This window comes from Pseudorca crassidens, chromosome 15 (genome assembly GCF_039906515.1).
Source record: "Pseudorca crassidens isolate mPseCra1 chromosome 15, mPseCra1.hap1, whole genome shotgun sequence".
Lineage (NCBI taxonomy): Eukaryota > Metazoa > Chordata > Mammalia > Artiodactyla > Delphinidae > Pseudorca > Pseudorca crassidens.
Window position 1 is genome coordinate 84,504,487 of NC_090310.1, and position 13,631 is coordinate 84,518,117.

The 13,631-nt window shown below is 40.6% G+C and overlaps 1 protein-coding gene across 1 annotated transcript in view; it reads left to right on the top strand.

Moving 5' to 3' along the window:
- Positions 1–13,631, top strand: part of VAPB (VAMP associated protein B and C) — a 48,601-nt gene that overhangs the window by 15,761 nt on the left and 19,209 nt on the right. Inside the window, exon 2 of the mRNA XM_067708594.1 lies at positions 10,400–10,552. Coding sequence (XP_067564695.1) covers positions 10,400–10,552 — 153 coding nt within the window. The remainder of the gene's footprint in view (positions 1–10,399; positions 10,553–13,631) is intronic.

Genomic DNA, 13,631 nt, shown 5'->3' on the forward strand with positions numbered 1-13,631 from the left:
TGATACAAAATTCACACTAGATAGGTGTGCCATTACCTTAAAATAATCTGTTTTAGTGCTGGGTATAGGTAGAATGTACGAAACTTCAGCTCTTATATAATACTTCTAGCCATTTTTCTATTTAGAAAAGAAATGTTGCATTAACGAAAGTAGTCATAGAATTTATTTCTAGGGCTTCCCTGGTGGCACAGTGGTTGAGAATCCGCCTGCCAATGCAGGGGACACAGGTTCGAGCCCTGGTCCGGGAAGATCCCACATGCCATGGAGCAACTAAGCCCGTGCGCCACAACTACTGAGCCTGTGCTCTAGAGCCCGTGAGTCACAACTACTGAGCCTGCGTGCCACAACTACTGAAGCCCACGCGCCAAGAGCCCGTGCTCTGCAATGAGAGAAGCCACTGCAATGAGAAGCCCGTGCACTGCAATGAAGAGTAGCCCCTCTTACCGCAACTAGAGAAAGCCCACGTGCAGCAACGAAGACCCAACACAGCCAAAAATAAATAAATAAAATAAATAAATTTCGGGGGAAAAAAAAAGAATTTATCTCTAGATGGGTAAAGGCTTCTAGTCTTCGAAGTTTTTACAATAGATTTTGTCAAAATTTTGAGTTTGGGTCTTTGTCTTGAATTAGTGAGACCACTTCTACTCTAAACGTGTTTTAAATAATAACCTTGATTTTTATAAAAATTACACAGGAATGGCTGTTGATGTGTGTATATTGGTTTTCAACAGCTCCACAATTCAGGATTCTAGTATTTTCATGTATACGAAGCATTCTGGACAAGAAGAAAATTCTCTCAGAACACTGTCTGGATCTTAAACTATTGCTTTTTTCCTGTGGAAAAAAATGTAAATACACAAAAATACATATAATTTAATAAACACCCAAATACAGAATAACTAAATGTTAATAATTTGTTAGACTTGTTGTAAAGTTTTCCTTTAATAAATAAACCTTCACCAAGAATTTGAAGACATGTTTGTCCTCCACATCTGCCCGTTCATGCTCCAGATCTCTTCACTTTCCAGAGGAATTTAATGTGAACTATTTCCATTTTTTTTCTGTATTACCTAATGTGCTATTGTGGTGTATGTATCCCGTAACATGTTTTTTGAGACCCAGCTATTGTTGAAATACAGATGTAGCTCATTCTTTTTAATTGCTGTATAGTATTCCTTCATAAGAATTTTTTTTTTTTTTTCGGTCTGCGTTGGGTCTTTGTTGCTGTGTGCAGGCTTTCTCTAGTTGCGACGAGCGGGGGCTACTCTTTGTTGAGATGCATAGGCTCTAGGCCCACGGGCTTCAGTAGTTGTGGCACACGGGCTCTAGAGCACAGGCTCATTAGTTGTGGCACATGGGCTTAGTTGCTCCGCGGTATGTGGGATCTTCCCAGATCAGGGATCATACTCGTGTTCCCTGCATTGGTAGGCAGATTCTTAACCACTGTGCCACCAGGGAAGTCCCAACACATTTGTTCTTAATAAGAGTTCTTTATATATTCTAATAGTAATTGCTTATCTGTTAACATAAGCTCCAAATATCCTTCAGTTTCCTAAGGTGTTCCTTGCGGTCCAGCTTTATGTCTTTTGCAGGTAGCTTTCCTGAGTTTGATCTTACACTTCCATAGTACTTTATCCATTGGATTCTTACACTACAGTAGGGTGCCTTGTGGTCTAGTTTTTCCCACCCATGGAGTTGATGGGAGACTGAGTTTTACTTCTTTTTGCTCCAAAGGAGCTAGGAAACTAGTGAGTTGAATAAGCAGCCTTAAAGGTTGGTATAGTCTATCTCAGTCAAGCTGGCGTCTAGTGTGCTTTTGATGGCATCATTAGGGAGTATTCTTGGTTTTTGATTTCTCTTGCTATAATAATGGGTGTGATGTTTCTCAGTAGCTGGCCTTCTCCGAGGATATCAGGTAGGTTACTTTATTAATTTAGAACACTTTGCATTCTAAGATTTCTTTGGGAAAGTTATGTGTATGTGTAGGGTTCTTTATGTGTGGTTCTTTCAGAATAAGAGGTACATAATTAGGCTTTCTGCTGAAATATTGGAATCCACTGTCTGCCATTAAAGGCACATTGGTTGCAAACCTTTATTTTTGTTTCTGAAGCTTTGAATTAACGTGTGAGCTAATAATTAAATCAAGAAAATAGATTTTAAAAAATTATCTCCCAGTGTCCTTACTCTTGAATTCATGGTTATTTAAGAACTTACCGTCTTTGAATAGCTGTTACTATGAAATCTGTTTTTCATTTTTTTTGAAGGGGCAACGTTAAACAAAATTATCATAGAATAATAATGACGAAGGCATCATTGACACAAGTGAACATTTTTAGTACCTTCAACCTGTGTATGAACAAAAATATATCATGATTTCGGATCAAAGTTATGGACTAGGCATTCGTTTATAGGAAACGTGTCAGAATCAGAGTTGAATCGCCTCTGAGGAAGTCTGGTGTTCATTTGTGCTGCACACACTTACTGAGCCCTTTAGTGCAACAGTGTGTTGCGCTCTTCTAGACTCAGACCTTCCAGTGCTGAATCATGTGGAGATTCACTCTAGGTGGGAAACAGGCAGGAAAGGAACACATGAACTATCAGTCAGTGGTAAGTCTTAGGTAGAAGATGAAAAGGGGGATAGTGCTGCGGAGGGAGCAGTCAGCAGCCAGATCAGTGTCGGTTCGCCCCGAGCCTGGTGGTGCATCCAGGAGGGAGGGTGCAGGAAGACTGGAAGCATTGTTTAAAGTAGAGAGAAGTGTGGCACGGCCGTTTTACTCATTTGTTCAGCATATTTATTGCGCATCTGTGCTATGTCTGGAAGTGTTCTGCAAACTGATGATCAGCGGTGAACACAAGAGGGACAGAAAAGTCTCTGTTTTTGGAGTTTACATTCTGAAAGTGGAAGCCTTACATAAACAAGAAAAATAATGTGAGGATTGGTGCATTGCAGATGGTTAGGGAAAGTAGGAAGCAATAGGATACCTTTAATGAAAATACACTGTCAAAGGATAAATTTTAAAGACGTCTATAAGATATCCAACAGATTTTTACTTGACAGTGTCCATTTCCCCCATCTTAATATACTTTTACAATAGACTCTGTGTATCAGGGTCTATTGTATTGAAACCTCAAGCATAATTTCATTGTCTTAACAAAATCCATCATCAGTCCTAGGCTTCTGGAGACAGATTATTACCTTTCCAGAAGGTAATCTTTTCAGAGTTGAAATGACATATGGTAACTTGTTTTTTGGAAGTGTTGAAGAAACAAGAGATATTGTACCTAAATTGTGTTTATAAAAGAGTATAAAATAATATAGCTCTTTTTATGCAGAGTGGAAAAAAACTTATGGAGCTAATAACTTTAAATTTATATCTGGAAAGCTGAGAGCTGATAAATTATATATCAAATTGGCATATAACTTACTTGATAACACATAGTTTGAGTTTCAAAGTATTGTGGCTACCTCAGGACACATATTACAAAGGAAGGATATGTATTTGCAACACCAGAATTTCATGAACTCCAGAAAATGGAAGAAAAGCAAAACAAAGCATCTTTATTTATTTATTCAATTATACATACACAGTATATTAAAATCAGTCATATTTACTATCTGAAACTGCGGGGGTGCCACCAAAAGTGGATTAATATGAAGACCAAATACTTTTTTTTTCCTTCTTTTTTGGGGGGAAAAGAAAAAGCTTTATTTTTTTTAGAGCAGTTTTAGGTTCACAGCAAAATTGAGCAGAAAGTACAGAGAGTTGCCCCGGCTGCACACATGCACAGTCTCCTCCACCATCAACGTCCAGCACTAGAGTAGTACGTGCGTTACAATTGATAAAGCTGCATTGACACGTCATTGTCACCCAAAGTCCGTAGTCTGCGTCAGGGTTCGGTCTTGGTGTAGTACATCCTGTGAGTTTTGATAAATGTATAATAACATGTATCCACCAATATAGTATCATACAGAATAGTTTCACTGTCCTAATAACCCTCTGTACTCAGTCTCTGTATCCCTCCCTTCCATCTTAACCCCTGGCAACCACTGTCTTCATAGTTTTGCCTTTTCCTTAATGTTATATAGTTGGAATTATACAGGTTATAGACTTTTCAGATTGGCTTCTTTAACTTAGTAATATGCATTTAAGATTCGTCTGTGTCTGAATTTTCATGGTGTGATGGCTCATCTTAGTATGGAATGATATTCCATTGTCTATATATACCACTGTTTATTTACCTACTGAAGGACATCTTGGTTGCTTTCAAGTTTTGGCAGTATGAATAAAGTTGCTGTAAACATCTGTGTGCACATTTTTGTGTGGACGTGAGTTTCCAGCTCCTTTGGGTAAATACCAGGGAGTGTGATTGCTGGATTGTGTGGCAAGAGAGTATGTTGGGTTTTTTAAGAAACAGCCACACTGTCTGCCAAAGTTCCATACCATTCTGAATTCGCAGCAGCGAGGAATGAGAACTGTTGCTCCACATCCTTGCCAGCCTTTTATGCTGTCAGTGTTTTAAATTTTGGCCATTCTAATAAGTGTGTATTGGTATCTCATTTGTTGTTTTAATTTGCAATTTCCTAATGACATATGTTGAACATCTTTTCACTTGTATATTTTTTCCACCTGTATATCTTCTTTACTGAGGTGTCTGTTCAGATCTTTTGCCCATTTTTTTTAAGTTCAGTTGTTCATTTTCTTATTGTTGAGTTTTAAGAGTTCTTTATATATTTTGGGTGACAGTCCTTTATTAAATACTTTAAATATTTTGCACATATTTTCTCCCAGTCTGTGGCTTGCTTGTCTTCGCATTCTCCTTAACAGTATCCACTGCAGAACAAACATTTTTAATTTTAATGAAATCTAGCTTATCAATTATTTCTTTCATGGTTTGTGCCTTCCGTATTGTATCTGAAAAGTCATCGCCAAACCCAAGGTTATCTAGATTTTCTTATGTTATCATCTAGGAGTTTTATAGTTTCGTGTGTGTGTGTGTATATATCTATCTTTGTTTTCTAGTTGAATTGCTAAGGAAAAATATTACCCCTTAATTTCTGTCCTGCTCTTTACATATGGGGTGATACGATATGCTTAAGGTTACACAGATAAGTAAGGTCAAGATTGAGTTTTGAGTTCACTTGGAGTTTCACTGTCACCTTTTACAGTCATTGGGACCTGAATGCTTAAGTTATTCTTTTGTGAAAATGGTTATTTGCATTTTCTGAAAGGAAGAGTTTTGTTACAGTCTTTTCTTCCATGGATCTTGGAATGAACGATTACAGGAAGGAAGTACTCTTAAACCGTGCATAGATTGCTAAAATGTTTAAAAATTTAATGGAATACTTTTTCCACAGAATGCTCTTGTGTTTCTTGATTGATAAGTTTATCTAGCCATTTTTGATGAAATTGTCAATACCTGAAACCTGATGTCTTACTGTTGAGAATCTCGTTTGCTGGATTATGACCTTCTTTCCTTGACCTTTAAAACCAGCGCTTTATAATGCTGAGACTCCATTTTTGTAAGTAAGACTGAAAAATTAACTGTTCCTGCTTTTACTTTTAATGCTATGCATATTTCTGCTGAAATTGTATTATTTACTTTCTAAGGCCAATTCTAGATCTTCTTACTGTTTTAAAATACACACTTTAAAATGACAATAAGCCAAACCTGGGTGGAAGAAATAGTTTATACTGTGCTTAGTTTTATCTTAGTATGTTTTAGAGCATGCCATGGAATTCATATTCGTGTTAGTTAATGCTATTCATGAGCATCTATCAGACTCACAAGAATTTTCACAGATGAATATGCATAATATAGGGCATGAAGAACATTATTCAAATTGTTAAAAAGGAGAAAAATTAAAACTTTAAGGAATATTCCTAATTTCTCCCAGATTCATGTTGCTTCATGTTTTTGGACCTCCTTTTTCACATGTTAGATGTTAATTCTTAAATATCTGTATAACTATCTGAAATAAGGAAGATTAGAAAGAAAAATGCTTAAAAGGAGGTGCTGCAGTGCTAGAGATACCAAATCATTTTTTTCATCTTTTAAAATAAAAAAGTCTAATTTTTGAAGATTTCATTTGTAAATTGACTCTGTTCATTGGTGATAAATAGCATGTTGGTATAGGAAAATCCCATTTTTTACATAATGCTTTAATGGAAATGGCAGTTCTATGAAATGAAAATGACTAGTAAAAATATGAATGATTCTCATAAGCCCTTATTACATCATTTTTATTGAGGTTTTTGTGTATTCTGATTAATTAATAGAGGGGAAAAGGAGAACAGTAACATGATTTATTTCCTATAATTACTCAAATCGAATAGAATTTGTTTTCAATAAAATTCTTCGAGTCAGTTGCCCAGGGAGAGGAGAGAAGGGTTGGCCTGTTTTTACAAAATGTCATGATTTTTACACATGAGACTTTGCTATTTTATCAATGATGTTGTTCACTTGCATATATTTTTAGTATAGTTTATTCCAGATTTTTAAAAATAAAACCTATGTAAGCCCAAGAAATCTCTAACACTTAATGGCTCAGGATTGAGTGTTGAGGGAGAAATCTGGGATATTTATTTTATTCTGCTTATTACACAAATATCGTTTGTCTTTCAATAATTTAGACTACTTTTTAGGTGAATCTTACAGGCTGAAATATTATTTAGATTGCTATGTAATGGGTTAACTGGTGGAATTTCCAAAAGCAGATTAGTGTTTACAGTTAAATGTGCTTTATTTTTGTGGAATACCTAGAAGAAAAGGTCATTGTAAAGGATAAAGACACTTAAACTCCCCCCTCTGATGAGGCAGGGTGAGGAGGAAGAGACGGGAGAAACTGAGCTGGAAACAAGTAAGTGCTCTTAATTTCATCACAGTGGAATCTTGCCAGCATCCCTATTTTCTGCTTAGTAAACTTCAAACCACCTTAGAAAATCCTCTTATTTTTTTGGATGTGTTTGTGGGGCCTTATGAATTCTTGGCATTCTGATCTGAAGATGTTTCCATGTTCTTGAGGCAGAATTTTGTTGAAACAAATAACTTTAAGCTTCTATCTGGAAAGCTTTAAGGCCTGTTAGTTTATGAAGCACCTTCAGGTTGTCGGTGAGAGTACTGTTTTCCCCCGTAGGCCTTATATTTGAAAGCGCACCCCTTTTCAGGTGTCTCACAGTTTTTGTCTGTTTTCTTCTCCTTTCCCCCCCAGCATTGTGGGGTCATTCGAGCTGGAGCTCTGCTTATATGATTGGCATGTAAGTCCTTGTGATTGGCACCTTTTACATGAGGGCCAAGGAATATATGTACATCGTGATTGTGCCCGTGTAGGTCTGTCTGAGCTTGTGTTTGTGTGTTTGTTTAATTGCTTTCTTTGACTCCAGAAAACTTGAGTTGTGTTTAGTTGTTCTTTTTTTCTTTTACCATTGCTGGAGTGATATCCACTTCAAGCAAAGAGACTTAACGGGAGATCAGACTTTCTCCATCTTCATTCTGAGCCAGACTGCATGTGTTGGAGAGTGGAAAAGGGTAGAGTCGTGGAGAGCTGCTGCCTCCATAATCCCGAAAGGACTGCCTCAGCACCAAGTGTCTTTTTTCTCCCGAGAGGCCAAGAATTTGATACGAGGATGGCGCGTGGTCAGCGTCTGGCTGGCCCTCACCGTGGCTGAAAATCCTGTTGGGCCACAGGGTACCCACCCTCCTGTGTCAGCTTTTAGTTCTCAGTAAGGAGATGACTTAGCATGTCAAGAGAGGGTTATGTGTGATGGAGTCAGTAGGCGGGATGAGATAGCAGAGGCCTTGCCTTTCCCCATGCCTGGACACAACTGGACCTACAAAGTGCCTCCCTCCTGTGGCGTCCAGCTTGACTGCCACGGGGCCAAGGGCAGGGCTTATTGGAAAGGTAAGCAAATGGAGAAATTCTGTCTAGGCATTTCATTCTTTTTTGGGGGGGGGGGCGCCCTGCCACGTGGCTTGTGGGGTCTTAGTTCCCCGACCTGGGATTGAACCCTTGCCCTTGGCAGTGAAAGTGTGGAGTCCTAACCGCTGGACCACTGGGGAATTCCCTAGGCATTTCGTTCCTGAAGGTGTCATTGCTCAAAGAATGGGAATAGCTTTTAGTATAAGTAACTACAAAACAATAGATAATCTAGTAGTATAATCAGTCCTGCTACAACGCGGCACATGCATTCCTAAAAATCGCCATCCTATACAAAATAGCACAGTAAAAACCATAGGACTTAGGAGGAGGAAACGAGGTTAGGTGCACAGCACTTAAAACCTTTGCTGGTCACACACGCACAAAGACAGGAACCTGATACAAGCAGAAGCACAGTTTTGCGCACATTAAATGGCTCGGAAATATATACATACTACAATAAATATGGCATTTTACCTTGAAAAAGACCTGAAGTTTGCCTGTGGAAGTGGGCGTTGGAAGAGAGTTGCAGTTTGTGAGGTACTGAAGTGGAGGAAGGAGGGTTACCCGAAATCACAGGGAAGGTGACACCAGGTGAGGATGGGTGTGGCCCCTGTCCCACACGGTGAACGGAGGTGCTGGTGGGTGATTGAGGTGTGTGTAGTTGTGTATTTTGTGTATTTCTATGCCACTCGGTGCAGCTGGGTGCAGTTTTCTGTGATCACTTAGCGTTTCTTGCAGACAAAATCACACATAAGCAAACGTGAAATCCATTTTATGCTCAGATTGTCCCCATAATATGCACATCAATCACATTGAAACAGATTCACGTTTTCAAAATAAGCTTTCTAGCGGAACTGGCTGTAGTTTATTTTATTGGAATTGAGTCCCTTTTCCTTTCTTTCTTTTCACCGTTATTGATTTCTTAATTTATATTTGTTAAGCCCATATCAGATTGATTTTTCATGCCCAGAGCACCTCCAGAGGCGAGAACGCAGCCTGAGATTTTAATTTTGCTAGTGGTAATCCACGAGGTACTTTTCCTCCTTGGTGAGTGACTCTCAGTCAGTCTCTGTCTCTGTCTCTCTCTCTCCCTGCCCCCTCTCTCCACACACACCCCTTTACCACATGCCAGGCACAGTGCTGGAGATACAGAAACTGGTATCATTCTTGTCCTCAGGAGCTCAGAGTCTCATTGAAAAATTTTCAAGGCGCAGATTTAAACGTCTTGGTTGTGGATGTCCGTAGGGAGCAGATGAACCAACTTCATGTGTTTCTTAGTTTGTGAACACAGGAGCACACATACCTCCCCACCCCATCTCTTACTTCCTGTGAATGTAAAGATGGGGTAAAGAGCTTGCCTGGAGGAAACACAAAGACATCATTGATTTACATAGTGAAAAGATGTGAATTTGAAAAGAGGTTGAAGAGGTCCTAAGAGACCTTGTAGTTCCCCCCCCCCCCCCCCCCGTCCCCCACCCGATTTCTTGATAAACCCTAGTGGTCAGGTGTTGGAGAAGTCTCAGAGTAATGTAAATGGTATGATCCCATTTTTGTTAATCCCCCCTCCTCACTCATGTATGTGTGTACTGCTTGTGTAAGCATACGTGATGTGGAAACATCTCCCATATTGTGAATATTAGTTACCTCAGGGGACAAGGGAAAGCTGATTAACTTCCTCTTTATACATCCTTTATTATTTGGCTTGTTTTAAGAAGCATGTTTTACTTTTTTAATTAAAAAATCTAATAAAGTAGAAAATGAATAAATAATAATGATAAAAAATACCCTCAGGGCACTTTGTTTCAATCTTCCCAGTACCCTGGGTAGTTAAAACTGAACGTGATGTTTCAGGGGTGGGCTGCCCAGCAGAACTCTGAACTTGCCACAGCCTGAGATGATGTTACCTTTTCTGCAGCGACACTGTGTTGCTGTGGGGGCAGTTTGTGTGTATAGACCATTAACACCTCAGCATCATTCTTGCCTCTCTACTACTGTGGGCACACTCTGCCTTTGATAATCATTTTGGACCCAGGTCCAGTCCTTTACATTCTCCCTGTTAGATTTCATCTTGTTATTGCGGAAATCAGTGTTCAGCATAGGTTAAGAACTGGCCTTGGATTCAGGCTGCCTGGTTCCAGATCCTGACTACCGCTAACTAGCATGAAAACTTCAGACAGGCGGTGCGTCATCCCGAGCCTCCGTTTTCTCCTCCGGCAGTAACCATGGATTTGTGAGGTGTCACGGAGACACCGTATGCTAGGACACTCACTAGGCCAGGTGCCTGGTGGCGTGGTGAGAACCTGGTGAATGTTAGCTGTTACTGTTAGTGCGTCAGCCTCAGCTGGTCTCTCCCATCCATCATAATGAGATGGTTTTGGATTAACCATATTTGCACATCCCTCCTGACCCCAGACCATAAATCAGTCTTTCTTCTAAACGATCCTCCTGAGATCCCCAATTAATCTCTGTCTCATTCCACAGGTCCCTTCACCGACGTTGTCACCACCAACCTAAAGCTTGGCAACCCGACAGACCGAAATGTGTGTTTTAAAGTGAAGACCACGGCACCACGTAGGTACTGCGTGAGGCCCAACAGTGGGATCATTGATGCAGGGGCCTCTATTAATGTATCTGGTAAGTTCTGAGAATGAAGGCCAACAGGGTGGGCTAAAAAGGCCCCCTAGAAGTAGTGGGATCTCTTAAAGCTTGTGTGTGCAGTATAGCAAAATAATATGGTCGTTTTCTCCCCCACAAGCCCCCACCCTCTGATTAAAAAGCTCTGTGGGTCCCACTCACCTGTTGTTCTTGCATAATTAAAGTCTCTTTAGTTTAATGCTTACAGCCTTCGTGCCTCAATAGTTAGAGCAAAATTAAAGTGGTAACTTCAGACTTTGCTTCAGAATGAGTTTGGTTTTCGCTCCCTTGAAATTAAATCTGCCCTTTGGCAGTAAATAAAAAAGGGCTAAACAAACTTAATTTTACTTTGTGGGAGAAAGCTAAATGGAGTTATTTTCTTATTTAAGCTAAATGATTTCTGACATTAAGCTCATGTCATTTCCAGTGATTGGTAACTGCACTTTACTGATTGTGAAAGGGTAAGGGAGATGAAGGCTGAGGAAATTGGAATATACTCAAGGGGGCAAGTTCTGTGCATGTCTGATGGGTTTTTTCCCCTCCTGTCTGAGAGGGCATATATTTTCCAAAGTCCAAATTTTGAAAAGATGCTGGTAGAGTACCCAAATTGAGAATTGGATTTCAGAATTAAGGAGATGTAAGTGATGGGTTTGAGTTTAAATGTATTTTTAGAAATGGAATAAACTTTTAGCTCATTAGAACTTCTGGATCCAACAGTGCTTTTTGTATTTGTGGAGGAGCTGTGGGGGAGTGTGTGTTAATCCTTTAAGTATCAGGAGACTGTCACAGAAGGTTCGGCATCATTAGAAACTACTACTCATTTGAAATGGGTACCTGGCTGGCTTTTTTCATGACAGATTTTGATTGTGATACATTGGGCTATTCATTTGACACCTAAAAGAAAATGACTCACCTCTTGGGAAAGATATAAGGTGTTTCATTATCTGATCATTTCTGCAAACTCTTGTTCCCTACATCCATTGGTCTCTCTCATTATGGTGCGCTCACACCAGCTGTCCCCTTGTGTGTTTGTCCCTGAGGCTGCAAGACCTGATTTGGACTCTTGCATCGGGTTATTATCCAGGAGAAATCAGGAGGGTGGCAGCCAGCATTTACTGAGGGTCTCCTCTGTGCTGGGCCTGCATACATGTCATCATGTAATTTCTGTTATCTGCCCTGTGCAGAATGCACTGTTACCCCCATTGTACTAAGAAGGGGGCCAGTGACAGAGCGAAGGTGTGGACCATCCTGTTTGACTCTGATGCCCAGACGCTCTGAACTACAGCATGCTGGTAAAGGAAGGGGCCCAGGGTGTTGGCATTTCGGTGTTCCTTGGATCCAGAGGGTTTCAGTTTTTCCATTGAAATCAAGGGCAGCTGGTATCTTTAATTCCCTTTTTTAAATTGATGACTTCTTTACCTCTTGATTTCCTTGCCCATGTCAAATTTGAGTAAGGTTGTCAGTAGATGAGACTTAGATGTTTTCACGGTAGACATGGGGCAGCAACATCGTTTTCTGAATAGTCTCAACAGGCAGTTGTACAGTGTAGGTGTGCTTTCCAATATGAAGTATAAACGTGTGTGAGTATATGTGTATCTCTTTCAGAAAGATTCACCCCTCCCCCATCAGAGGAATGTTTTTTAAAGTAATAACGAACCCTGGGCATTTGTTTTGATTTATGTCTGCCTCCTTAAGGAAGACCAAGATTTTGTGGTTGTGGCCTTCCTTTTGCAGATAAGAAGGTAAGGTTCAGAGAGTGGGCGTGAATACCTACAGGCACATGGGTGATTAGTGGCCGAGCTAGTATTTGAAGCCAGGTGTCTGTCCTGATCTAGTGGCTCTTTGGTGACACTGAACTGCCTCAACAGTGTTAGGGGATGGCCCCACTTACAAATGAATGTAAAGCAAAATACCTTGGCTCTCAAAGTGTCATGTACTTGGGGAAAAAAGCCACTGAATAACAAAATGTCCATGTGTCTGCAGACCTTCCTCCTAATGAGACAAGATTATGTTTACACATGAGAAAGGCCTCCTTTGTTTTTATTTGGTGTGTATCGGTCTCAGTGCTTGGGGTGCACCTGGGTAAAGCCAGATTTTGTTGCATTTTCGGGACAGCCTCATCAGTCGGCAGAGGAGACCAGCCTCCACTTGCTGTAGTTTTCCGTGCTGAGGGGCCGCTGTATCATTTATTAGACGTTCATGTCTTGGGGTGAAAGCACTGCACTTTTCCAAGGGTCTTGTTAAAATGCAGCCACGTGATGGCATCTGGGTGAGGACGTGGGGTTCCCGGGTTCCTGCGGGTGAGAGAGACTGTCCTCAGGAGAAGGAGGCGCCCGGCGGCCGGGCAGCGCAGAGGGCTCGGAGGCCGGCCTTCCCTTCCCGCGCGCACGAGCGCGCGGCTGAGCTGGGCTGAGCTGGGCTGCACCCGCTCTACTCAGAGGGCGTTAGAGCTGGGCTTCGGAGACCTGAACCGGGAAGCCCAACCGTGCTGTTTAGCCTGTCGGCTGACCTGTGCCAATACTCTTAACCACCCTAGGTTCCAGTTTTCTCATTTGTGAGGTGGAGAGAGTGGTATCCGCCTCACAGAGTATTTACCAGTGCTGAAGGATTTTAACGAGAAGCGTGGTACGAGAGTGGGATTGCATTTTTCTTCCACTAGCTTTGACAAAAACTGGCTAGTTTCTGTTGAAGGTGGATCGTACATATTTGAATTGCCTTTTTAGAAATAAATCAATCCTATACATTTTACTAATTTATGAAATTTTTCTAATTTAAGAAGAAATTTTTGTTTTTCTTCTTTCTATAATATGCATTTGTTTTATAGTGAAAAGTCACTAGTAAATTTTCAAATACAGTCTATGAAAAGGAGGTCATCAAATCAACTGAAAATACTACCAGCATTGCCCTGCCTACCACACAGAATGTCACAGCGTACCTGAAAAGGACATGACTAGTACATTATTTTTTTCCCATCTCTGAAAACCCTTGGGATGTGCTAGCTGACAGGAAAGGTTATAAATCATTCTTTGAGAGAGGGGGGCAAGGAGGAGGGGAAAGAGGAGGAGGGGGGTGGTATCCA